The sequence below is a fragment of the Pseudorca crassidens genome, chromosome 18, assembly GCF_039906515.1.
Source record: "Pseudorca crassidens isolate mPseCra1 chromosome 18, mPseCra1.hap1, whole genome shotgun sequence".
Lineage (NCBI taxonomy): Eukaryota > Metazoa > Chordata > Mammalia > Artiodactyla > Delphinidae > Pseudorca > Pseudorca crassidens.
In genome coordinates, this window is record NC_090313.1 from 71,287,071 (window position 1) to 71,312,606 (window position 25,536).

At 33.9% G+C, this 25,536-nt stretch overlaps 1 protein-coding gene across 7 annotated transcripts in view; it reads right to left on the bottom strand.

Moving 5' to 3' along the window:
* PDS5B (PDS5 cohesin associated factor B) overlaps positions 1-25,536 on the bottom strand; it is a 197,610-nt gene that overhangs the window by 90,856 nt on the left and 81,218 nt on the right. For all 7 annotated transcript variants that reach the window (XM_067713457.1, XM_067713456.1, XM_067713458.1 and 4 more), the window contains exons 4-11: positions 25,109-25,195; positions 24,903-25,000; positions 24,131-24,257; positions 17,543-17,623; positions 12,719-12,859; positions 10,417-10,532; positions 7,086-7,180; positions 2,483-2,628 (exon numbers count right to left, since the gene is read on the bottom strand). In XM_067713457.1, coding sequence (XP_067569558.1) covers positions 2,483-2,628; positions 7,086-7,180; positions 10,417-10,532; positions 12,719-12,859; positions 17,543-17,623; positions 24,131-24,257; positions 24,903-25,000; positions 25,109-25,195 — 891 coding nt within the window. The remainder of the gene's footprint in view (positions 1-2,482; positions 2,629-7,085; positions 7,181-10,416; positions 10,533-12,718; positions 12,860-17,542; positions 17,624-24,130; positions 24,258-24,902; positions 25,001-25,108; positions 25,196-25,536) is intronic.

Sequence of the window (25,536 nt, forward strand, 5' to 3'; positions counted from 1 at the left end):
CTCGTAATTTAAAAATGCCTCCGTTATATTAATTCAGTAAAGTCTAGTTTCCCAGTTTTTTTATTTACTTTATACAATTTATTTTCATCATACCTCAGTTCCTGGATGTCAATCTGTAATGACTGTATGAAAAAACACAACTATCATTTTAATATATCTACTATGTCAAGCACAGACATCTATTAACGTGTATAAAGAATTTTAATGCTTTGATATCTTATACCCATTACCAATCCCTAAAAAACAAAACTCAATCACAATCTACTTAATGTCACTTAGAATGAGTGAGGGAAAGCATGCTACCAAATTGTAAAAGGCAAAGACAGTTAAGTGGATAAACTGTGAGCTATTCCTTATAGAGTTTTTTCCAAATTATGGTCTATATTAAGCATACGTGTATTAAAGGTATACATGACAATGGCTTTATCAGATGCTGAATGCAAAGACACATCAGTGGTTCATTTTGTATATCTGGCAAAGACGTTCAGGTATAAAGGTATTCAACTATTTTCTAAAATAAATACATATCTGTTATAGTATACCTAACATTAATTATCTTGGTATGAGTTTAATCTTAAATTTTACATAAACACAGCACTATAATCAGTAGGGTGTAAGTAATATTAAGAACTTCATGAATCTGCGAAGATTATTAATTTTTCCTTTGCAGTCTGTCACTCACAGCAACATTTTTCTCTTGGTTTCTCTTTCAATTAATTACAGTAAATAATAGTCCTTATTTCATCCATCCACTGCATACATATTGAAATAAAAGACTTCAAAAGCTTTACTCATAAAATAAAAATTCAATATGTTTGTAAAAACTTTATCTCCAATTCCCTATCTTATCTCTAATTCCCGAAAGTGCTACTTTAGGGAAAATTTAAAGATATAGATAGAGCATATTCTAATACTGCCAGTAACATAAATATATTTAATTATTTTTTGGTACTCAATTAATATTTATATGAATGAACCAAGCAGTCCTATGATGAACACACCATGATGATCAAAAACATACATGAATTATGATCCCAATAATACACAAATACTTAGCTTAAATTCTAAGTTTAACTATGAAAAAGTTTACTTGAACACTTAGAAGGCTGTTATCCTACCATGATGCAAACCTCCTTTTCCTTCTTTACAGCTTTTGGCCTTTTCATTGTTTAATACCGTACTGAAATATTCAATAACAACAAGTCTAAATTTATCAACTAAAATAAGTTGCTCTGAATACCTATAGATTTGGAGGGAAAACCATGCAATTCCTGTCCATGTATTCTCCATCCACAACCCACATGATCAAAGAGAGAATTAAATGATGGAGACAGCACAATCGACCATACAAGTGACTTTCAAAATGTTGTGAAGTTTTTACCTAGTTAGAGCTATTAATATCTACCAAGAGGCCTCCCACTTTCTTTGCTTATTAACCCCTAAATACACCAAAGATTTTCATCCTTCACCAAAATTACTCTTAAGTCTAAGTCTGTAAAATCCATGCCATCAAGGAAAGGCAAAGGGGAGGAGGGGAGAATAAATATTCACTGAAACACTTACTGAGTGCCTAATACATTCTAGGCAACATGGAATACAAATGTAAGACACAGTGCCCTCTTCAGAAGCCACTAACTAAAGAGTGGAGCTGTTCAGTGCTCTAGAAGGAAGATTTGGGGTCATGGGAGATAGGCTCGAAGCATGCTGCTCTGCTGGGGTTAGCTTTGCCATGTTGAAAACATTTTTGGGACTTCCCTGGTGGCGCAGTGGTTAAGAATCCGCCTACCAATGCAGGGGACACAGGTTCGATCCCTGGTCCGGGAAGATCCCACATGCAACTGAGCAACTGAGCCCGTGCGCCACAACTACTGAAGCCCACGCTCCTAGAGCCCATGCTCCGCAAAAAGAGAAGCCCACGCTCCTAGAGCCCATGCTCCGCAACAAGAGAAGCCGCTGCAATGAGAAGCCTGCACACCACAACAAAGAGTAGCCCCCACTCGCCACAACTAGAGAAAGCCTGCATGTAGCAACAAAGACCCAACACAGCCATTAATTAATTAATTAATTAAAAGAAAAAAGAAAACATCTTGTATTTTCCATTCCATAGAAATTATAATACAATCAGCTAGAGGACTATGAACTGATACCCATATGAAAGGAAAAAGAGAAAAGAGAAGTTGTGTTCAGAGGCCTTTTCAAAGGTCACTTACTAAAATTAGTGTACAGGTTAAACATCTGATTACTCTACCATTTAGAGCTGACCCATTTTGAGGATGAGAACAAATAATCCTAATAAAGAAAAACTAATAAAATTTAATGTAACAAAAAGTAAAATCTTCTCATAAACATTATTTTAGATATTAAAATGCCTCCCCCCCAAAAAGGGCTAATTACATTTAAATCTCAATATTTTCAAATGAAATACTATTAAACTTCAAGTATTCAAAATGCAAACCTACTAATAATTATTAACCCTACTTACCCGTTTGTCTAATGTTCTCTCTCTCACAAAATTAAGTAAGTGATCATTGACCAGAAGAATATCCTTTTTAGCAGCTGTAACTATAGACACAATAACATCATGTCTAATAGCTTCCTCAGGGTCATGTGACCTCACTTTAAGATACTCTGAAAGATAAAATTTTATTTGATTAAAATGAAACTTTGACAACTAAAATGTTTGAAAAGATTGCATAAGATCTTTGAAAGTAAACCACAACAAAAACAAAACCTAAGTAGAAGGTTCAATATTTCAAAAACATTAGGAGTAGGTAAGAGAGAAAGGGAGAAAGAGAAGGAAGAAGGAAAGAAGGTCAGTCCTTCAGGCAAAATACAGTAGTTTACATGCAACTGAGGAGTAAATCCCCTCCCCATTTGTGGGACAGGGTAGTTAACTAAGGAGTTCCTAAACTCATTAATTCAACAAACCATATAAATGAACCAAGAAGTATATCAATGTTAAATATTTCACTTTTGTTTTTTAAATGGTTAAAATATTCAAGTCAAGTGGTTCTAATCGGAAAAGGCTAGAGAATTCAAGTTTCTGTCCCTTAACTACGTAAACCCTTAGTGAGGTTATTGAAAGAGTAAAATTAAGGTAATGGCAGCCAAGAGATAGGATTACAGGAAAGACCATAAGGCAATTCTGTTTAACTGAACTAAAAGGAAGGCCAAAGGGAAGACAGAAGAAATGAAACACTTAACAATTACGAGTGACTAGAGGAGAATCTTAAAGTCAAAAACATGGAAGTTCAGATCTGGCACTGAGAAAGCTGAAAGAAAAAATTAACAATCTTCAGTAATGATATATTAGGTTTAAAGAAGAGGTACCACAAGTGAACATAAATTATTATTCAGCTTTTTAATTATATGACCAGTAAGATAAAATTTCGTTGTTTGGACCTGGAGTAACATACATAGCCATGTCTATAAACAACAAACAGAGCTTATGATTGTGAATGGATTTACTTCTCAATAAATTAACAGTTAACAATATAATGCAAAAGCTCATAAAATCAATGCCCACGTCCTAAGCCCCTCCACCTTGAGCATTCTCTACTAACAGGAACTATTTCAAAAAGTGTTTAAGACAATATGTCGCTAAAAAACTTCTGAAGAAATGGAAATATTATTTTATGTATCACAGAAAACAAGGTTATTTTTAGTATTGATTTCAAACGCCCCATGCTAAATATATCTCAAATTCATTTACCCCTCAAGATAAAGACAGGAGTTTTTATCTTTCGCTGCACTTGTTTCAAATGTAATATGTATTATTATTTCAGGTGTCACTAAAAAATGGAAAAACCAATGACACACCATCAATTTTCAGATACATCCTCATTTCACTAAAACAAATCATTCATATTAAACAGGTATACACAAGAGCTATTAACCTATAGATATTAACTGTGCAGAGGAAGAGAAAACAGGACAAAGAAGAAATTCTCAACAGTTAGCATGATGCAGCATCTAACAATACTCTTCCCAATATGGCTACGTCCCTCAAAACTTGGCTGAAGGCACAGGATGAAGCTCACAAACACACTATGGAGAAAAGAAGATAAATGTATGTTTTTAACATATTTATTTCAGCTCACTCCTGAAACCCTCAGAAAATGTCTTTTAAAAGGGACAAGTAACAAGAGAAGAGATCATAGCAGAAGAGATTTCTCACCAAAATTTTGGCAGATGGATGACTGGTAAATGCCCAGAGACAAAAGAGAAGGATGAAACCTAAAAGGGAAAGAAAAGCCATAGACAAGCTCATTTCCAGGGTAGAAGAACCCTGAAATTCAAGGCACCAAGCAATGAGAAAGGCAGAGATGAAGACAGCAGCTGAAAACATGGAATGGAGTGGTTGAAAATCTGCATTAATAGTTAGACCCCTAGATTTTTCAAATCTGTCTTTTAGCCAACTCTAAAAATTAAAATGTGCCAGGAGGCTAGAGACTAGGAAATACATAACAAGATAAATGTTTCATAAAAAATGAAACTGTACACTATCCTTTGATAAAGCAAAACATTCAAAACAATGAGAAGGACTAAAAAGGTTATTGGTGAAATTATTCACATGTAAAGTATATTTCAGACAGCTATAAAAAAACAAAATATCTATTATTTAGCCAAGAGTGAACAATGCACTGAAGTTCTGACTATGGAAAAAATACTTTAAAAAGATACAGACTATGTACAGAACTACTACAAATCAACAAGAAAAAAAAAGACGAACAAGCCAATTAAAAAAGAATGGGTTTAAAATTTAAACAGATACTTCATAAAAGAACATATGTATCAATATGCACATAAAAAGATGACTAATCTCATTAGTCATCAGGAGAATGCAAATTAAAATCAGAACAAACATCAAGACCTATGAGAATGGCTAAAACCAAAAAGACTGACCATACAAAATGTTGGCAAGGATGCTGAACAACTGCACCCTCAAACATTTCTGGTGCAAGTGGGAAATAGTATAACTACTATGCAGAACTTGGTCATTTCTTATAAAGTTAAACATACATTTACCCTATGACCAGCAATTTTACTCCTAAGTAGTTCCAAAGAGAAATAAAAACATAAATCCACAGAAACACTTATACAAGAATACTCACTGTAATCTTAATCATAATCACCCCAGACCAAAAACAACCCAGATATCCATCAAAAGAAAAAAAAATGGATATAAGCAAATTATGGTGTATTCATACAATGAAATACCACTCTATAATAAAAAATAAAGTAATAATACTTGGTGTCCCAAAGACACAAGCAATTAAAATTAAACTCCTGGTAGGATACTCTTTTCTGGGGAATCTGAATAGCCAAAGAGAAAGTATCTAAACTAAAGGTTTTCCAACAAACAACCCACCCTGATCACCCTACAGTGAAGTTCAGAGTGAACAATCCCATCCATACGCTCAGGGCTTTCTGAACAGCTTTTAATTTAGTCCCCCACTCTTAATAAAAGCCGACAGTCATGGATTGCCAAGCATTTGAGGAAAGCCTCTAACATGGAAAATACAGACAAAAGCAAATAAAAAGTGGGAAAAACAAGTGGGTGAAACAGACATTTTTAAGAAAACGAAAACTCCAAAATACTATCATTAGTATTCTCAGAGAATACTGTACCCATAACACAAGAAAAGGGTGCTCCAGAGTAAAAGAAACATCCAGGATAAAAGAGAAGGAGGAAGAGAAAAGGAAGAAACAGACAGACATACACAGACACACCCATGCACGCACGCGCACACACACACTCAGGGTCACACAGAAGGGGGGAGAAAAGAAGGGAAGGAGAGGGGGAAGGCAAAAGAGAGAGGAAGAACAAATCATCTTAAGATGAATGCTATAAATCAGAAGCTCACACACAGCGAGCAGTCCAAGTTCAGGTGTCAGCAGGTAGACAGAGGGTTCTCCAAGCAGGATATCTCCCAGAAAAAGCAGTTTAAAATGTACTACAAGTTGGTAAAATTTTAAAAAGAGTAAATAACTAAATAATAACAAGCAATAATATGAAAGATGGGAAGGTAGTGCTCAGGGGTAAACCATTCAAGGGTCCTGGATTGCTCAGAAAGAAGCTAGTGTTCTGATTAATTTCAGACTTTATTAATCAACTATGCAGTAAAAGCATGAAGGAGAATGTAACTTCCAAGCCCGTATGGATAAAAAAGGAAAAATGAGAAGAAAACTAATCAGTTGGGCAGAAGAGAAGAAAAACAGAAATAAAAGAAGCAAAGAATAGGCATGCAAAATAGAAAACACAAGATAGTGGGAATAAGTTCAACTATATCAAATTCAAATTATTTCAATAAAATTTTCAAATCACATAAGAATACTATATATAACTTATGTACAGATACACATGTGACATAGATAGAAAAACATGAACAGAATGCACAACAAATTTAATAGAGAGGTTACCCTCTACAGAAGTAGGAATGAGAGGAGTTGTGAACAGCATTTCAACTGTATCTACAATTTACTTTCTTTTTTTAAACTCCTAAGCTAATACATCAAAATGCTAACATTTCTGAGGAAGACAGTGGCTGCTGTATTCATCCGTATTCTCTGAACTATTTCATAACTTTAAAAACCTTAACAGAGCAGCAACAGTCAGATACACAGTATTTTCATTACTATAAAAATGCAAAGTTCTGAAATACCTCATCAATATACAGATTTCAGAAAAGTTACCTCCATTAAGCATGGTTAAATTAGTTCATAAATTAATGACTCTCACCTAAGTTCTCAAAATATTAAAGACGACTGAAGTTCCATAATCTATTCAAAGTCAAGACCTGTTCAAATCCAAATGCCTGAAATACTTGTAGAATTGTTCTTAAATTAAGAAACCGATATTGTCTCTGATAATGCTACTTTTTATGTAAGTGCTTCTAGCCTATGTAGGTACTAGGAGGTAAAAACTGTAGCTTCACCATGATGATGAACTGAAACAAGAAGACTTCACTGAGAATAATCACAAAAAACAACCAAAAATAAAAAGGTTTTTTTCCCTATATATAAAACCAATTTTTTTCACCAAAGAGCATCTAGGAATATTTGCCATTATAGGTATACAGTACCTGTTAAGTCCTTTGCTAAATCAGGATGGTTCATGAGACAATGGCTAGCAAATTTCACACATTCCAGGCGGATTGGTACATGGATATCATTAAACCTGATAAAATATAAAGTCACAGAGTAATCTTTAAAATACGAGAGAGAGATAAGTGTTTATCCTGCACTTACTTTATATTTATTTCTCTAATTAAAAGAAAAAACAATTTATACAGGATAATTCAAAGCAGAACCAGACTATTTTAACAAAGTTTTTGATATACTATGTATGTAAGAATGCTTTGGAACCTCTATATTAAACTAGGTCAATCTCCTGTGAGAACTATGTACTTTTAATGAGGATGTTTAAACAGTACACATTTGGCTCAAATACAAGAACTGGAATGACAAAATTTTTCCTATAAATAGTATACTTTCTTTTTTGTTATATATAAATTTATTTATTTTATTTTATTTATTATTATTTTTGGCTGTGTTGGGTCTTTGCTGCTGCGCGCAGACTTTCTCTAGCTCAGGCGAGCAGGGGCTACTCCTTCATTGTGGAGCCCAGGCTTCTTATTGCGGTGCCTTCTCTTGTTGTGGAGATGGGCTCTAGGCATGCGGGCTTCCGTAATTGTGGCATGCAAGCTCAGTAGTTGTGGCTCGCAGGCTCTAGAGCACAGGCTTAGTAGTTGTGGCGTATGGCTTAGTTTCTCCGCAGCATGTAGGATCTTCCCGGACCAGGGCTCAAACCTGTGTCCCCTGCACTGGCAGGCGGATTCTTAACCACTGTGCCACCAGGGAAGCCCTATAATTTCAAATGTATCTGTTTATGCAAGTATATTGTGTATACATAATACACATATACATTATTAAATCCCACACTGAAAAGAAAGCTTTTCCTCAAATTATTCTTTCTTAAATACAGAACATTCACAAATGTTTGGTAGATCTTGCACTAAACCCTGTATTACTTTATATGACTCTAAAATTGTGCCGAAATTACTCCTATCTATCATAATTATTTCCACTAATATCAAAGCAAATTTTTACATGTATATGTAAATACCTTAGTATGTATCTCTAAAAAGTTAAAACTCTTTCGTTGATAAGTCATTTAAGTATCTTTTACTCATATTTTTTCCCTCTCTATCTTTTTCTTTTCCTTTGTAATCTGGTGAAGCAACTGTTTTGTGTTTGTGTGTGTAGTGTTTTTCCACAGTTTAGATTTTGATAATTTTATCATTCTGATGTCAATTAACAGGTTCCCCTCTCTCCTAAATCCTGCACATTAGGAATCAGGTCTCTAGACTTGATCATATTCAGGTTCATTTTTTAGCAAGACTACTTGATAATGGCATTGTGTTCCTCCACCAGGAAGCACATGACGCCTAGTTGTCTCTAAACCATTGATGTTCAAAGCCTATACACATAAGTTCACTGTGGACTACAAAGCAGTGTTTTTTTTTTTAAATCTTAAGTAACAACAAGAACGTTAAAGTGAAGCAAGAATTTTCCATTTGACATTTTCATGTCTTAATTCTCGAAGACCAAAAAGTCTCCAAATCTTGTATCACCTAATACCATAAGAAACAAAATTTAGCATCAAAAAGAAAAAAAGTCTTCTGAAGGAGCAACAAATTACTCATAAAAGATTATTATTAGGAAACAAACTGCTTTATGAAGTACACTCAAAAAAATCTAGTCTATAAAATCTAGTCTCTGGGGTTTCCCTGGTGGCGCAGTGGTTGAGAGTCTGCCTGCTGATGCAGGGGACACGGGTTCGTGCCCCCGTGCCCCGGTCCGGGAAGATCCCACATGCCACAGAGCGGCTGCACCCGTGAGCCATGGCCGCTGAGCCTGCGCGTCCGGAGCCTGTGCTCCGCAACGGGAGAGGCCACAACAGTGAGAGGCCCGCGTACTGCAAAAAAAAAAAAAATCTAGTCTCTGGTCTCATATAGTTTCCTGAGTGTTCTGAACCCAAGTACTCAATCCCTATACACTTTAACCTTTCTCAACTAAACATGTACCAAATAACCATTAAAAGACATCTTTAAAAAAATACTCTAGCTCCCTAAAATTGGTAATAATGTGCAAGTTTTATGTCATTAATAAAAGAAGGAAAAATTACAATGTAATCAAAAGGTAAAAAGTTTAAATTAGAATTTTTCCTCCTAAAATCCTATAAAGTCTGGCTAATCCAAGTCCTGATTTAAAGATATATTAAATGTCTATATGTAAAACTGTATTTGTTTTAGCACATTAAATAAAACAGATTTTGATTTTAGTTGCACAGTTTAATTAAACAAACTATTTTGCCCTCTTGCTCATTGTATTTAAGGGGAAAAAGTCTAGAAATCACACTCAAAATGACAATGGTTTAATATTTATTAGTTTAACACACCTTGTTAAATATTATTATTGAGCTACATAAGAGATAAGAAAACAGAGTAAGAATTTAGGGCTTAACATATAAAGGCTTATATGATTTGACAAATTAGAAAAACAAGACCAGAAGAGATTATCTTTATCATAATCATTGATAGTTCTGGTAACAAAATGGAAAGAAAAGTGGTGATGACAATGCAAATATTTCAATACAAAGAAAACAGAGTAAGAATCTCAATCCTATTTACTTGTTTATTTACAACTTAATTGCATGATTTGTTATAAGCATAATTATAAAAGGGAGAAAAAATCCTCCTCTATCCTCAGGGTCAAAGTAGGTTTCAGCCAGGGTACTTGGAAGTGGTTTTAACATATTCAAGGTCGGGGTATCTTTAGAAAAGTAATAAAATAAACCCCTCTCACAGAAAAAATATAGAAACACATTCAAAATTTTGCAACCGATTTCAGGAGGTTTGTGGATCATTAAAAGCATATAAGAAGCCCAGGTTATCATTTCCTCATTATCATAAGAAACGTAGAAAGGAGGTTAGTAGGAGGAATATACATAATCATTTATTTATTCATTCTATGGATACCCTTTTATCTTTACAATGTCTCCAAATAATCTAATTAAATATAATTTCTTTGTGGAGAGGCTGTATCTCACCATGATGTATTTCTGGTTGGAATTAATCAATCACTGCTATGTAACAATACACTTCAATTTCATGATTATAATACTTTGTGAGATAGTTTTTTAAATGTATCATCTTTTAAAAATTAATGAAGACAAAATAAGAAGGGGAAACTGTAAATATGGCCAATCACCATCAGCATTCAAGAATTTCAAAATATAAAACCCCTCATTTTTATGATTTCAGAAAACAATCTTAAATGTGGGTGCTGTTTTAAAATAGTAAGTAGATATAAACACATATTACTGTTAAACAGGACACCAAAATCATATACCTGCCCAAGTAACACTGCCAAAGTGGTTTGTTTTGAGAAGCCAATTCTGAATCCTTTGCCCCAAACATTTTTGCCAGTAGTTTAACAACTTGAAGGCGTTCCTCATTATCATTGCTCTAAAACAAAACACAACCACAGCTTTAAAACCATGAGGTAGATATACTGAGAATAATTTTTCCCCTGATTTCCCTTAATCTCCAATTCCACAGAAAACTTTTTATTAACTTCAGCTGAAAAATTATACATAAAAATGTTTAATATATTTTTCATAAAATTAAATGTTACCTTAAATATTCTAATCATTTCAAATTACATTAAAGGAGTACTCTCCTACATGAAAATTCATCCCAAAGTCTGATTAAAATTTAGTGGCCTCTCCTACAACTGAGGCTTGTTTCCATTCAAAATCAAAATCAAAAACTAACTTGCATCAAACCTACTTGGGACCCTTGAAAAACTATTCATGGTCTTTAAGAATAGACACTGATAGAGGCCAGTCCTACAGTAAACAGAGACTTATGTATGAAGGTACTTGTTAAGCCCTTTGTAGAAATAAATATGCACTAAATCTCCCAACAGGAGAGTCCGTTCATCTACATACACCAGATTCATAATGCAGTTCAACGACATGAGGAAGCCTTACACATGCAAAAACTAAAGTTTCCACTTTATATAGAAAATGGGTACTCTGGGGATGAGAACTCAAATTTTATTACTGCTTTTGGTACCTCCAACAAATGACAATATTTAAATGAATGAGCCAGCTACAATACTAGACTTGAACACAAAATGTGACAGAGATTGTTAAATGCACTAATATTCAAGGTACTTGGATGGCACTGTACAGATCTTTTAAATTTTAAACCAATGCCAAAGCCCAGCATTTAAAGCCCCCATGATATGACCCGACTCATCTCTATTATTTGATTATTCCTCTAAAAAAGTACGTTTTAACCCTGGCTGCACGTTAGAATGACCTATAAGGCTTTTAAGAAACAACAAACAAACAAACAAAAACTCATGTCTGGACTCCACTGCCAGAAATTCTGATCTGGGTTAATGCCTGGACATCTGTTTGTTTATTAAGGCTCCACAGATGAAGATTCTAATGGGCAGCCAGGAATGATTTAAACTTACTTTATGCTACCATGCAACTGTAATTCTTTGTGTTCTGCAAATTCACCCAGCACCTTCCTACCTCTATATGATTCTGCATGCTGTTTCCTTTGCTTCAATTGTATGCTGTCTGTATCTTTTATGATACTTATAATATTTGGCCTCTTATTAGATATGGATTTTTTCCTCTTCCTCCCATAATAGATGTTAAATTTGCTGAAAGCAGGGATGATAATTCTTATTTTTGTATTTCTTACAGTATTCAATATTTTTATTAGAGAAAATCAAAGCAACAAATAATTAAAGGTATGACTGCCTTTTGCCCATCAAAATTGCTAACTACATGAAAAAAGGGGGTAGAGGAAGGCCAGTGAATCAAATGTTTCACTTGAGAAATACACCAGAAATATGCCCCAGCATAAAATGAGAATAATTATTTGCTGCATTTTGGGGGTATTTACACTACCAACATAAACTGTTTATTTTGTAGTTTTCAAAGCGACAAATTCAAATTTTTAGAAACAAGAAATACAACACAGAAATCATTTAAAAACTTTTCTGGGTGGTACAGTGGGGTTCATCAAACAGTATTAATTATAACCAGATTTATTTAATCTTTATGTAATAATTTGAAAGAGAAAACATGCCCCAAATCTGCAAATGAAACTCAATTTTATGGCATAATTTAATGGCAAGGCAATAAGGACGTTACCGAAAGATTCCAGAAAGCCATGTGAAAAGCAAAGGAGCTTTCAAGATAGGCTAGGCAAGTACAAGATAATATTCATAAAGGGAAAATATTTCACCCTATGTGGATAACAGATCCTAAACTATTTTTATGGCACATCAAGGGGTCTTGGGAACCACTATAAACTATGCCTTAAAAATGTAAAAGTTTGATGTATACCCATGACCTCAAAAGTTAGTCACAACCCAGAATTTATCTGGAAAACATCTGAAGGAAAATATCATTCTGCTAACCATTAATTCATCAGATTTTATCTGCTAGGCACCATGCCAGGCACTGGAGATACACAAATATGCAAGGCACAAACATGTAAATAAATAACAGTAATACCACCACATGGGTAACATTCAGTTAAAACCACTATAAGGATTAAAAATCCACAAATAATGTGCTTTGCTAATCTGGCTGATAAAACCATATTATTTTTAGAATAGTTACCTTCAATTTAAATTCAAGCTGGGGTAAAACTGAGAGCAGCAAATGACTATCAATATTATAGAGCTCCAAAATTAAGTCAAAGACATGCTCTGACAAATCGCTGATAGATGTTTTCCCAAGCATCAGAACCTGATTAAAAAACTTTTGAGAAAGAAAATTTATCATTAATAGAAACAACATAGATAAAGTGAATTTTCTGAAATTTTATTATTCAATTAAGTTCATTATCGTTCTATACAGAGTCAAAACAGGCATACTAAAACATTTTCTAAGAAGGTGGGAAATCACTACTGGCTACATAAAACATGGAATTCACCTCATACATATTAAAAGACAAGCAATTTGTACTGACTCATCAATTAGCATATCAATAAATACCCTACCTACCAAATACACTTTATTCCACATTATGGTACTTACCATATTTTATCCTATATTACAGTTATTTGTAGACATGTCTTAGTTTCTCTACTAGATAAATTTCTTAAGGGCAAGGGATCACATTTTGTTCACCACAGCAGTATGGGAGACAACAGTATGGAAGACAAAGCCTTACACCTTCATAGTAGAAACCAATTCCATTTTTAAAATACGTAATTTTATATTTACAAGGCAAAACAATATCTTTCTAATACTTTGTCTTCTTTTATATTCTGATAATGTATATATACATACAAAGTTTATAGCACTAATTAAAGTCCAATTAAAAGCACATACAAACACAAGGAAAATCCAAATGTGAACAATTTTTTTCTATAAGCAGCCAGCACTAACTAGTTTGCACACTCATTCATCATATTATTACTGAAAATGGTAAAAATACATGGCATAATGATCAAGTTCCTTTCTATTTAAAGTCTTCCAAATATGTAAAAAATTAACCCAGAGCATATCCCACATATTCTCCACAGTATCTTTTATCTCCTTGAAGAAGGAATTAAGGATTCTTTACACCACACAAGCTGCCCTGATCTCTTCTTTCTGTGACAGTTAATAAACAACTTGGCTTAATCAGGTTTTCTATCTGGAAAGTACAGTCAGGACTATACATTTCAATGTCTCCTCTGATTACTTTTAGTTCCTGTGTTGTTCTTAAGTTTTTTAGATCTATGAACCTGTACCAACCACCTAGCCATGAAGGGATAAAAAGAAAAAAATTCTATTCTACTATTCTTTCTTTATTGGTTTTAAAAATAACTTGTCTGTCCTCCATGTTCATCAATTTTGTGGGAAAAGAATTTCATGACACCAAAGGTTAAATTCTCATTCAAGTTGAAGATAAAGTGCCTTCGTTGTTTCCATTTGAAAAATTTCTCCTGTTTAAAAATGATAAATCTACCTTTCTTAACAGAAAATAATCCTTTCCAATCTGGCCATCTTGGTGATCAAACCATCCTCTTCTTCTATCAGTCTGGGGAAAACTCATTTGAAAATGGGAAAAAACAAAACAACAACAACAACAAAAACCCAGTGTAACGTCCTACAAATTCCATCAAAAACATTTATTTGACACTTATAATCTCCATCTATCTCCAAATCAGTCTTCACTGTATAACAAGAACCTGATATACTGCCTGACAGAGGTATCCAAAATAGATTCAATAAATGAATGAATGATATGTAACAGGTACTATAATACAACTATAGGTGAAACAACCTTCCTGAGGGTATGCAATTCAGTGAAGAAGCAGATATAGATTTGAATAAAGTATTTCCTACCAAAAAACATTAGTCTTTTACTTACAAATGGTAACTAATTTTCACATAACAAATTAAATTATAACAACTGCCTCCTAATGAAAAGAGTAAGAGGAGTAAGTTAAAGGTCGATAAGAAATTCTACCTTAGATTTAAATGATCAATTTTAATTACAAAAGTGCTTTCACATCAGTTAACACATTCTCTACCATCAACCCAAGCATTATTAACTCCAATAACTAAGGCTAAGTGAGATTAAGCAAATTAACCAAATTTTACCTACATCAAGACAAGCTTGATACATTTTTTCAATCCAACAAAATACTTTTGTGCTATCCCCTAAAACTTGTGATTAAAAAGATCTGGTAAAAAATAACAACGTTACCAAGAAGTGATCCATGTAGGATATTTTTTGAATTGTCACTATATACTTTTCGTTTTGATACTGTTGTACCTTTTATATATATATATATATATATGTGTGTGTGTCTATATATATATATATATATATATATATATATATATATATATATAGACACACACACACACACTTTAGTTTCATGAGTTGTCAAGTTACAAAAAAATTTATTTTAAAAAGTAATCTAGGGCTTCCCTGGTGGCGCAGTGGTTGAAAGTCCGCCTGCCGATGCAGGGGACACGGGTTTGTGCCCCGGTCCGGGAAGATCCCACATGCCGCAGAGCGGCTGGGCCCGTGAGCCATGGCCGCTGAGCCTGCGCGTCCGGAGCCTGTGCTCCGCAACGGGAGAGGCCACAACAGTGAGAGGCCCGCACACCGCAAAAAAAAAAAAAAGTAATCTATAACGCCACAGTGACTTCTTAAGTTCTATATATGTAAACAACATTGTATATAAAGAGGAAACTTGAATGTGTCTATATGCATGAGACTGAAAAAAGACACAAGTAAAAAAGAGATAGAAGTGGGGTTATTACTACCTTGACATGCTACCTCTATTTCTGCTTGCTAATTCTCTACTAGGAAGATATATGAATAATGGCTATTACATGTACAAATGCAAAAAGGCTGAGAATGAGTTTTACACTGTACTAAAATCTCACAAGGAATTAAGCTCACCATAAAGTATTTTACATGTAACTGTAGATTTATAAGGGAGAAGAGGAGGAAAAAAAAAGCAATTCTTAATGACTTCTTAGCTAACTCTCAAATAAGTCAAGGGACAAGAAAATAGGGAAAACAGAGAGAGATAAGAAAATAATGACAAAGTAATGGGAATAAATAAATATATAACTGAAAGTGTGCTCAGACTATTCTACTAATCCTTTGCCTCTTGCCCCCAGCCCCAGCTTCTGATAAAGACATAACCAAGTATGGATGGGGCTGTCTATTTCTGTAGGTAAGGCAGGAAATTAACATGAGGTTTAAGTGACAGTGAAATGTTTTTACCTTGATTTACCTGGGAATGCTAAAAGTATTTCCTTCATCCTTCTATCTTTCTTTTAATTTTTATTATAAATACTTTCAGACATACACAGATGTTGAGAGAATAGTATAATGAACCTAATCACCTCATTCTATCTTGATTTTTTTTCTTTTATTACCTAATCAAATATTTATTTTCCCAATCCTAGGAAATATATCAACGTAGTATAGTGTTAATTTCTTATTTTTATGCCAGAAAAAGGCATCAGAAAAAGGTAAGTGTTCCCCTAAAAAACATCTGGCTCAGCAATATCAACTTAAATAAATGACCACCAGGAGGAGCTCACCTAAGTGTATCTAATGGCCGCAGAAACAGTCATTCACAGGCACTTGAAGCAAAGGAAAAGGCAAGGGGCACTTAATAACAGAATGCTTAAATCTGGTTCTACAGATTTCAAGTGCCATTATGTCATAACAGAAAGAACTCAATCCACTCAATCTAACCAATTTACTGCAGCCAATACCCAAGACTCACAAAACTTGCAGAAATCAATATTTAGAATTCCCTGGCAATCTGACTGGACCTATTAAGACAGGTTACACAATTTAATTCTGCAGATTCTGAAAGTCCACCCTCCAAAACAATTTCTTTACAAATTAAATACATTTTTCCAAATCATCATGTGCTCACAACTATTTAAGGTCATAAGCCAGTAACAAAAACTGGAATTTACCATAGTACTGTTCCATAAAGTATGTTAATTTTCAAAGTACATCTTTTCATGATGTATTTTTATATACTAAATTTTGTATTTCTTCAAGAAAAATTCTCCAATAAACTTCAGGAAAATTAAGTACATAAGTAATTATAAAAGGCTTTCTTTCTCACTTTTTTCAAGAAGACAGATTTACATGTTTAGATGTGGGTAAAACTGGAAAGCAGGTGGAGAGACAGACCAGCTACACAATTCCAGAGGCCAACATCAAGACTGCATTCTAGATTTGTTCCAGTAGGTACCATTCACATGGAAAACAATGTGAATGGTGCCACCTAGAGTTGTGCAACTCAACAGAACTATGGGGGAAAGATTAAAACTTATAATAAGTTTCTATCAGTGAATCTATCAGATAAAATACATTTCTCCTGAAAATAAATAGAAGATCGTTAACCATAAATAAGTAGATTTGAGATGATAATGAAAGGGCTCATTTCATTGCAATTCTTCCCCCTTCTCAGAAAAGGTAGATTTATATGGAATCTACCCCAGGGAGAGCAAGATAGGCAACTTTCACCACACCGCTGTTATTCATACTTGCCTTCAATTTTTATGTCTTGATACTAGTTCATATCTTCTTCTTATACAAATCAATTTAATTTCCAAAAAGCTGTAAGCAACTTCTCTGAATAATGATAAGTTCCATAAGATTTATCTAATTACATTTAACTCCATTTCCAAGAACAGAAACAGTATATCTTGCTAACCAAAATAAAAACTGTTTTAGTTCCTAGGCAATTTGAAAGAGAGAAATGAATGAACAAATATGAGAGCTAATTTTCTAGAAAGTATTAACCAATAATAATTTTAAATAAGGAGAAAGAAAATACACTTAATTATTAAAACAATACGAAATGTTAAAGTATGTATCACTTGCCGAAATTCTGCTTCTAGCAGTGTTTAAAATTTTGGCTAATCTTTCTGACAACCAATTGGACAAGTAAAACTTACATTGGTAATATATGGTTCAATAGCTTGAGCTGTCCTCTTCAGTAAAGCCTTTGCCAAATCATATGCTTGCTTGTTTAAATTCTGAAGAAAAAAAAACAGTATCTATATTATACACCACTAAATATGAAAAAGGAAATATTACCTGTATTCAAAAAGCTACTGTTAAATCAATGAATGAGAAAACTGTTTAAGATTCAATTCGAATAAAAGGGCGATGGCAAAGTCACTTTTCTCCTAAGACTAACTGATCTAGTAGATCTTAAGATCCCTTCCAAGCAAGGATAATTATATTCTCTTCATATCTTATTCACAGCATAAGGTAAACCACATAGAAAAGGTCAATAAATGTTTATTAGACAGAAAAGGAGATACTGAGTCACTGTAAAGCTAGTTGTAAAGTCAAATCAGTTCAGCTGAGTACAAATACAGGCTATTTCACTCCAAGACCAAAAGAACCAAAACATCATAAGAGAATGAACTGGGTCCTAGTGCGGGCAGAAATGGGGAATCCTCAGGTGGCTGAAGACAAGAGTTTGGGGCAGCTATGGGAAAGCAGATTTTCCCGAAGCACATCTCAGAGCATAGGGAAGCCCAAGGATATAAGAAACATAACAAGGGAATCCCCTGGCCGTCCAGTGATTAGGACTCAGCGTTCTCACTGCCGGGGCCCCGGGTTTGAGCCCTGGTCAAGGAACTAAGAAACCACAAGCCATGCAGCACTGCCAAAAAAAACCCAAAGAAACATAGTCAAGTATGAAAAGAAAAAAAGTACAAGAAACAATACCTTAAGAATATATGTTTCTAAGAGATTTTGATGATGGAAAGAATCATGACCAAAGATCTGAAATGGAATCACTACTCCAGTTCAAACATATTACAGACAGCAGGAAAATTGTATATATCCTGAAACTCACATTCAGCGTATTTTTAGATTTATCCGCATTGACGCTTTGTATTGTATCATTTCATTAATATCTAACTGCTGTTTAGTATTTTCATATATAATATGCTACAGCTTATTTACTCATTCTCCTATTCATAGACATTAAGCTGTCTTGTATTGATACATGCCTCCTTGTGCATATAAGAAATAATTTTCTATAAATACTACCTTTGCCATTTTTCAAATGAGCTGTTTTGTCTTGTTCTTATTTGTAGAGTTTCTCTATACACTAAACATTTGCCAATTACATGCACAACATATCTTAGAGCCTATACCTATGTTTTTACAATGCTTATGGTATCTTAGGACATACAAAAGTTTTCATTTTAATATAACCAAATATATTAATCTTTTCCTATTTGGCTTGTGCACTCTCTATATTTTTTAAATTCTTTTCTATATTGAGGTTAATTTGTTGTTTTATATTTTCAAATAAAATTTCAAAGATTTGCTTTTCAGATTTAGATCTTTATTCTGCCCGTAATTTATTTTTATGCATGGTGTGAAATAAGAATCTTATATTATTTTCCATATGGATATTCAAGTCCATTATTCCCTCCAATGACTTCCCTGTAATACTCACACTCTCAAGTTTCTAGACAACCATGTACCATTTGTAAATTTTCCATTACTTCCATATGTCCCTTTGTCTATTACTGCCTGATTACAGTCAAAGAGACATATGGAAATAATGTCTTAACACCAGGTAAGATAAGTCCCCACTTTCTTATTCTTCAAAAACCAATTTGTCAAACTACACACACATGCACATATACACACGCAATACACATTCACAATTTCTATTTTGATTAGGTTATCTATTAGTATGCAGAGGAATGAAATTATTGTGATACTGAGCTTCCCATCACATAAACAATTATAACAAATCATGCAACATATTTAAGTCGTCTCTTACACTTCAACAACAACTGTAATAACTTTGAACATTAAGGTCATGCACATTGTTAATAAATTTCGAAGTAGCTCAAGTCTTTGTTAAAGATACAAATAAAAATTTTTTGAAATTATACTGACAGATTTTTGTATATTGATCTTATATCTAGCAACTTTGCAGAATTTTCTTATTTGTTCTAGAAACTAATCTGTACATTGTTTTGTGTTTTCTGCACAGGCAGTCATAACATCTGCAAATAATTTCAGTTTTGTCTCTTCTTTCTAATCCTTTTATCTTTTCTCTTGTTTTACTCCACTAACTTAAGGCTTCTAGTTTAATGCCAATTCGAAATAGCATACTTGACTTTTTCCTGAGTAGAAGTGACATCTTGACAATGTTCCTAACTTCAAAGAAAATCCTTCAGCATTTCACCATTAAGTGCAGTTATCATACATAACCTTATCAATTTAAGGAAGTTCCTTTCTATTTCAAATATGCTAATAATATTTTTTATCATAAGTTATACTGAATTTTATCAAATGGTTTTCTTATACATCTATTGACTATTTTTTCTCTTTGTTCTGTTAATTTCCACAAATAATTTTTAATGTTAATCCATCTTTGAATTCCTAAAATTTAGCCAATTTGCTCATTACCAATATTACTTTATATCATTCTGGATAGTGTCCACTATTATTTTATATTGGATTTACATGAATGTATTATAAATTAAATTAGCCTATTATCCTCCTTTCTTGAACTTGGTTTTCTCTAGTTTTCCCTATGAAGACTATATTCTGCTCATAATGTGAACTGTGGAGCATGCCTTCCTCTTCTATAATCTGAAAAAGTTTGCTGAATATCATGATTATACGGCACTTAAATGATTAAAAGAAATCTCCTGGTGATGTGTTTAAATTCCTTCATACTTGGTTTGAGTTCTGCTGCTGTTGCTATTATTACTGTCATCGTTGTTTAGGAGGAAATATTTTTGTTTGTTTTATGGATATAGTTTTTAAAACCAATTAAATTTCTTTTATTGGTTAAAGGTTATTCAAGATTTTCTCTCTTGAGAAAAATTGGCAAGTTTTATTTTCTAGAAATTTGTTTTGTCCAACTCCAAATATGTTAGCATAAAATACTGTTCATGGAATTGTTTTTTGATCTTTTTAATGCCTGCTGTTCCTCATTTCATTCTAAAATTGTATATTAATACCATCTCCCTTTTTCTGATTCAAACTGCCAAGGGTATGCCTATTTAATATACTTTTTGAATTACCAACTTTAGGTTTTTCTGAAATGTCACTGTGTTTTCTATTTCATTCATTTCTGTTCTTCACGGTTTACTTTCTTGTACGGACTGTATATTCTAACGATACTTTTATAATTTCTTGAACTGGACACTTTAACTATAAAGTTAGATTAGGGCTTCCCTGGTGGCGCAGTGGTTGAGAGTCCGCCTGCCGATGCGGGGGACGCGGGTTTGTGCCCCGGTCCAAGAAGATCCCACATGCCGCGGAGCGGCTGGGCCCGTGAGCCATGGCCGCTGAGCCTGGGCATCCGGAGCCTGTGCTCTGCAACAGGAGAGGCCACAACAGTGAGAGGCCCGCGTACCGCAAAAAAAAAAAAAAAAAAAACTAAAGTTAGATTAAAACAACATTTAAGTTGAATCCCACAGGTTTTAATATGTATCATTTTAATTATTATTTCTAAATTTTTTATAACTGCCATCATGATTTACTCTTTTGACAGATTAATTATGAATGCTAGAGGCTTGTTAGTTTTTTGTTTTAAAATCCTCAAGAACTGTTGGTCTATTTGACTTATAATCAACTGGAAATGTATTAAAATGGCCCACCAAATTGTGAGTTTGTTTCTCCTTATAATTCTTCCAATGTATGCTTTATATATTTTGAGCCTATGTGAATACAAGTTTAGGCATCTTCCTGAGAACTAAAACTTATCATTGTATAACTCCCTTCTTTACCGGGTAAAGACTATAACATCTAAAATCAATACAAGTTATTTCAGTTTTCCTTCAGTTATTATGTGCCTGGCACGGCAAATCTTTTCTCCATCCTTTTAGTGACAACCTTTTTGTGACAATATTTTTGTTATCTCTTATTAACAATGACCAGTTGAATTATTTTTAATCTAATCTGACAACCTGAAGTAGTAAATTTGGGCCATTTACATTTATTGTAATTCTTCCTTGCATTGTAATCCTTAAAATTTTAACATGAATACTTCATTTAAAGTTCAAAGTAGGGCTTCCCTGGTGGCATAGTGGTTAAGAACCCACCTGTCAGGGACTTGCCTGGTGGCACAGTGGTTAAGAATCCGCCTGCCAATGCAGGGGACATGGGTTCGAGCCCTGGTCCGGGAAGATCCCACATGCCGCGGAGCAAATAAGCCCATGCGCCACAACTACTGTGCCTGCGCTCTAGAGCCCGTGAGCCACAACTACTGAAGACCGCGCACCTAGGGCCCATGCTCCGCAACGAGAAGCCACCACAGTGAGAAGCCCACGCACTGCAATGAAGAGTAGCCCCCGCTCACCGCAACTAGAGAAAGGCCGCACACAGCAATGAAGACCCAACACAGCCAAAAATAAATTAATTTTAAAAAAATAATAAAGTTCAAAGTAAATCAATAGCTCTGTACTCCTAATCATCAACAAGATCATATCACTCTTTGACTGTATTAGGCCATTCAATCTTACACGTTATTTTTATCCAGTGGTTTAGGACCATTTTGTTAAAATCCCTTTAATTAATCATTATAATTATTATTGCTACTGTTTTTGTTTTATACATCAGTTCTTATTTAGAGCATTTCATTGTTCACCAATACTTCTTACATTTCACTTCCTTCAAGTTCAATTGCCATTATTCTGAAGTACTCAAATAGTAGTTCTTTCAGGAAGGATCTATTGACAAGTTGTATATTTAATGTCTTAATTTCACTCAAATTGGATAGCAACTGTGTGCCAGCATATACAGTTATTTTATCTCAGTACTTTGGAAATATAGGTCCATTATGTTCTGGCATCTATCCTTGCTACTGAGAAGTCAGCAATCAGTTTAATGTTTATTCCTTGTTAAGGGCTATGTCTTTTCCCTCTGGATGCTTTATAGATTATTTCTATTTTGTCATTTTACAAATTCTCCAAGATATGCCTACACTGGGATTTATTTTTATTTATTCTGTTCATGACACTTTTGTTACCTAACTCATAAATTTACGCTTTTCGTCAGTTCTAGAAAATTTTAAGCAAATATCTACTTGAATATCATCTCTTCTCCATTCTTACTCAGTGTTCTGCATCACTTTTAAATATACTGGACCTTTTCATCCTATCGTTTATGTTTTCCTTAACTTTACCTCACTGTATCTGTACAATTTCCTCAGCGCTACCTCCTAGTTCTCTAAATATCTTTTATAATCCAAAAAATATTTTGATGTCTATGAACATTTTTCATTTCTACTTTTCCTAACCATAGCTTCTTCTCCTTTCAGATGTCTAGCTATCATACTTTTTAACTCTTATGCTTCTAGAGATTAAAACATAAAACTGTTATCTTTAATCCTTTTATAGGTATTTAATGTTTTTATCTAATAAATATATTATCTGAATTTTTACTTAGTGTCTGATTTTCAGTATTGATGGACTTCTTAAAAGTTTGGAAATTTTGGATTATGAGGTCATTTTTAATGAAGCATTATATTTGTGAATGCTGTGTAGCTATAAATTTAAGTTATATCTTTCCAGAAAGGTCTTAATTTTGCAGAGACCTTTATACTGGTGAATCACAGAACCATATTTCCAACTGCTTACTAGAGTGTTAGTCATTTTCAAAGAACGAAACATACAAAAACACACACAACACCCACACAACTTGATTAATATCACCCAGGCAAGAAATACTTGTGTCATCAACATATCCTTTTCTCCAAGTTAGTAAAGACTTCCCCTTTCTTTGTGTGTTTTTTTTGCAGTATGCAGGCCTCTCACTGTTGTGGCCTCTCCCGTTGAGAAGCACAGGCTCCGGACGTGCAGGCTCAGCGGCCATGGCTCATGGGCCCAGCCGCTCCACGGCACGTGGGATCTTCCCGGACCAGGGCACGAACCCGTGTCCCCTGCACCAGCAGGCGGACTCTCAACCACTGCGCCACCAGGGAAGCCCAAGACTTCCCTTTTAATTTCACCCCTCCCCGCCATCTACACCATCACTGTCTTTTACCTAAGGCCTTATTTGTGTTCCTTGAAACATAATCCTATACAAAACTGAGTTATTACAGATACTTTATCACATGTACTAACTCTGTTATTTCTTCATTTAATTAGTGACTAATAAGTGTATCATGTTTTATTAAACACAAGTGATGTACATTAATATTAATCAATAAAAGTCTCCAGGGCTTCCCTGGTGGCGCAGTGGTTGAGAGTCCGCCTGCCGATGCAGGGGACACGGGTTCGTGCCCCGGTCCGGGAGGATCCCACGTGCTGCGGAGCGGCTGGGCCCGTGAGCCATGGCCGCTGAGCTTGCACATCCGGAGCCTGTGCTCCGCAACGGGAGAGGCCACAACAGTGAGAGGCCCGCGTACCGGAAAAAAAAATAGTAATAATAAAATAAAATAAAAGTCTCCAAAACTATAAAGCAGGATAAATTGCATTTTAAACGTAAGCAAATTCTGGACCCTAATATTAACAAGCTTTTGATACATTTCAATATATATTGCTACTTACCTTATGGGCAGGTACCAGATTTACCAAAACTGTATCCAAAAGCTCCTGAGATACTGTATCACCTTCACAAATAATAGAACTCATGAGATCCACCATATGCATATGAACTTTCTGATTGTGGCCATTGCTGAAATTCAAAATTGATATTTCATTTAAAGTATATCTGAAATTTATAAGATTTAATCATAACATAGAACATTACACTTTATTTTAAACTGATACTCAGGTATTAATTAAATCAAATTCTACATATTCATTTAAAGCTTCCCTCTCTTCCAAATCTTACAATAGCATCCAAAATATTTTTTAAATTACATTTGCAGGATTACTTTTTCCTAATTTTTACCAGTCTCACAATCAAAAGTAATTAAATCAAATGCAACTTTAGTTTTGCCTTAAATTCAGAAAATCAAACTACTTTGCGGAAGTTAATTCTAGTAGATAAATTTAAGGAATACACAAAGAACTCAACTATTCACATGAATTAAGGAGTCAGTAATATGTGATTTAAATAAAAGAAAATAACATAAGCCAAAATAAATTTTATATTGGCTATAGATTACCTTATGCCACTCTTATATTATTCTCTACAGTACAGAATTAAGCTGTATTCACTGTCCAAACATCTATAAAAATTATGTTAATGAGTTCTTAAGTTATAACTCTTAGCCTTCCAATATTCATCATAGTTAACAGTTTATGCAGATTCACCTGTAAGTTAAAAATTCTTTACATTTAAAAAAAGATTATATTCTTTGTAAAGTAAACTTACTTTATAACTGAAAATAATGTTCTGTATAATTGGGTAAAAATTTCATTACTGTCTTCCAACTCAAAGCATATGTTATATGACTTGACCCAAGCAATGTTCTAAAAATAAGACATAAAAAAGGAAAAGGGTAAAATTTTAATTAGTAAAAATATACAAGCACAAAACCCAGTTTAAAATGTCATCTCAAGATAGAATATATTGCTTACCTCAAGTAAATAAAAATACCTATTGAATTGTGGGCTCTTTGTATCCTCTAGCCCCTTCAACTGCCTTGTTATAAACATAAATATATCCTTTAAAAAAAAAGACAAAGTTTTGTTTAGATTATGAAAATATCCACTAAATTCCTAAAGATGATTCAGCACTCATGTGTATCTATCATGATAAATTGTAAAGAACCAGTTTAAAAAAATTCTACTTGGCTGGAATTTTTTAAATGTGCATCATCATGAAAACACCAAATATCTTACTGCCCTTTAAAGGAAAACGGTAAATCATTTACTATGATCTTAAAGTAGAGAAAGAAAAACACCTTACTGTAGGTTAAAAAAAACAGACCTGAAAATGGAGTAAACTAAAATTTATGCTGTCATTAAAACAAACAGGTTGCAATGACTGAGAGCTGAACTGATCA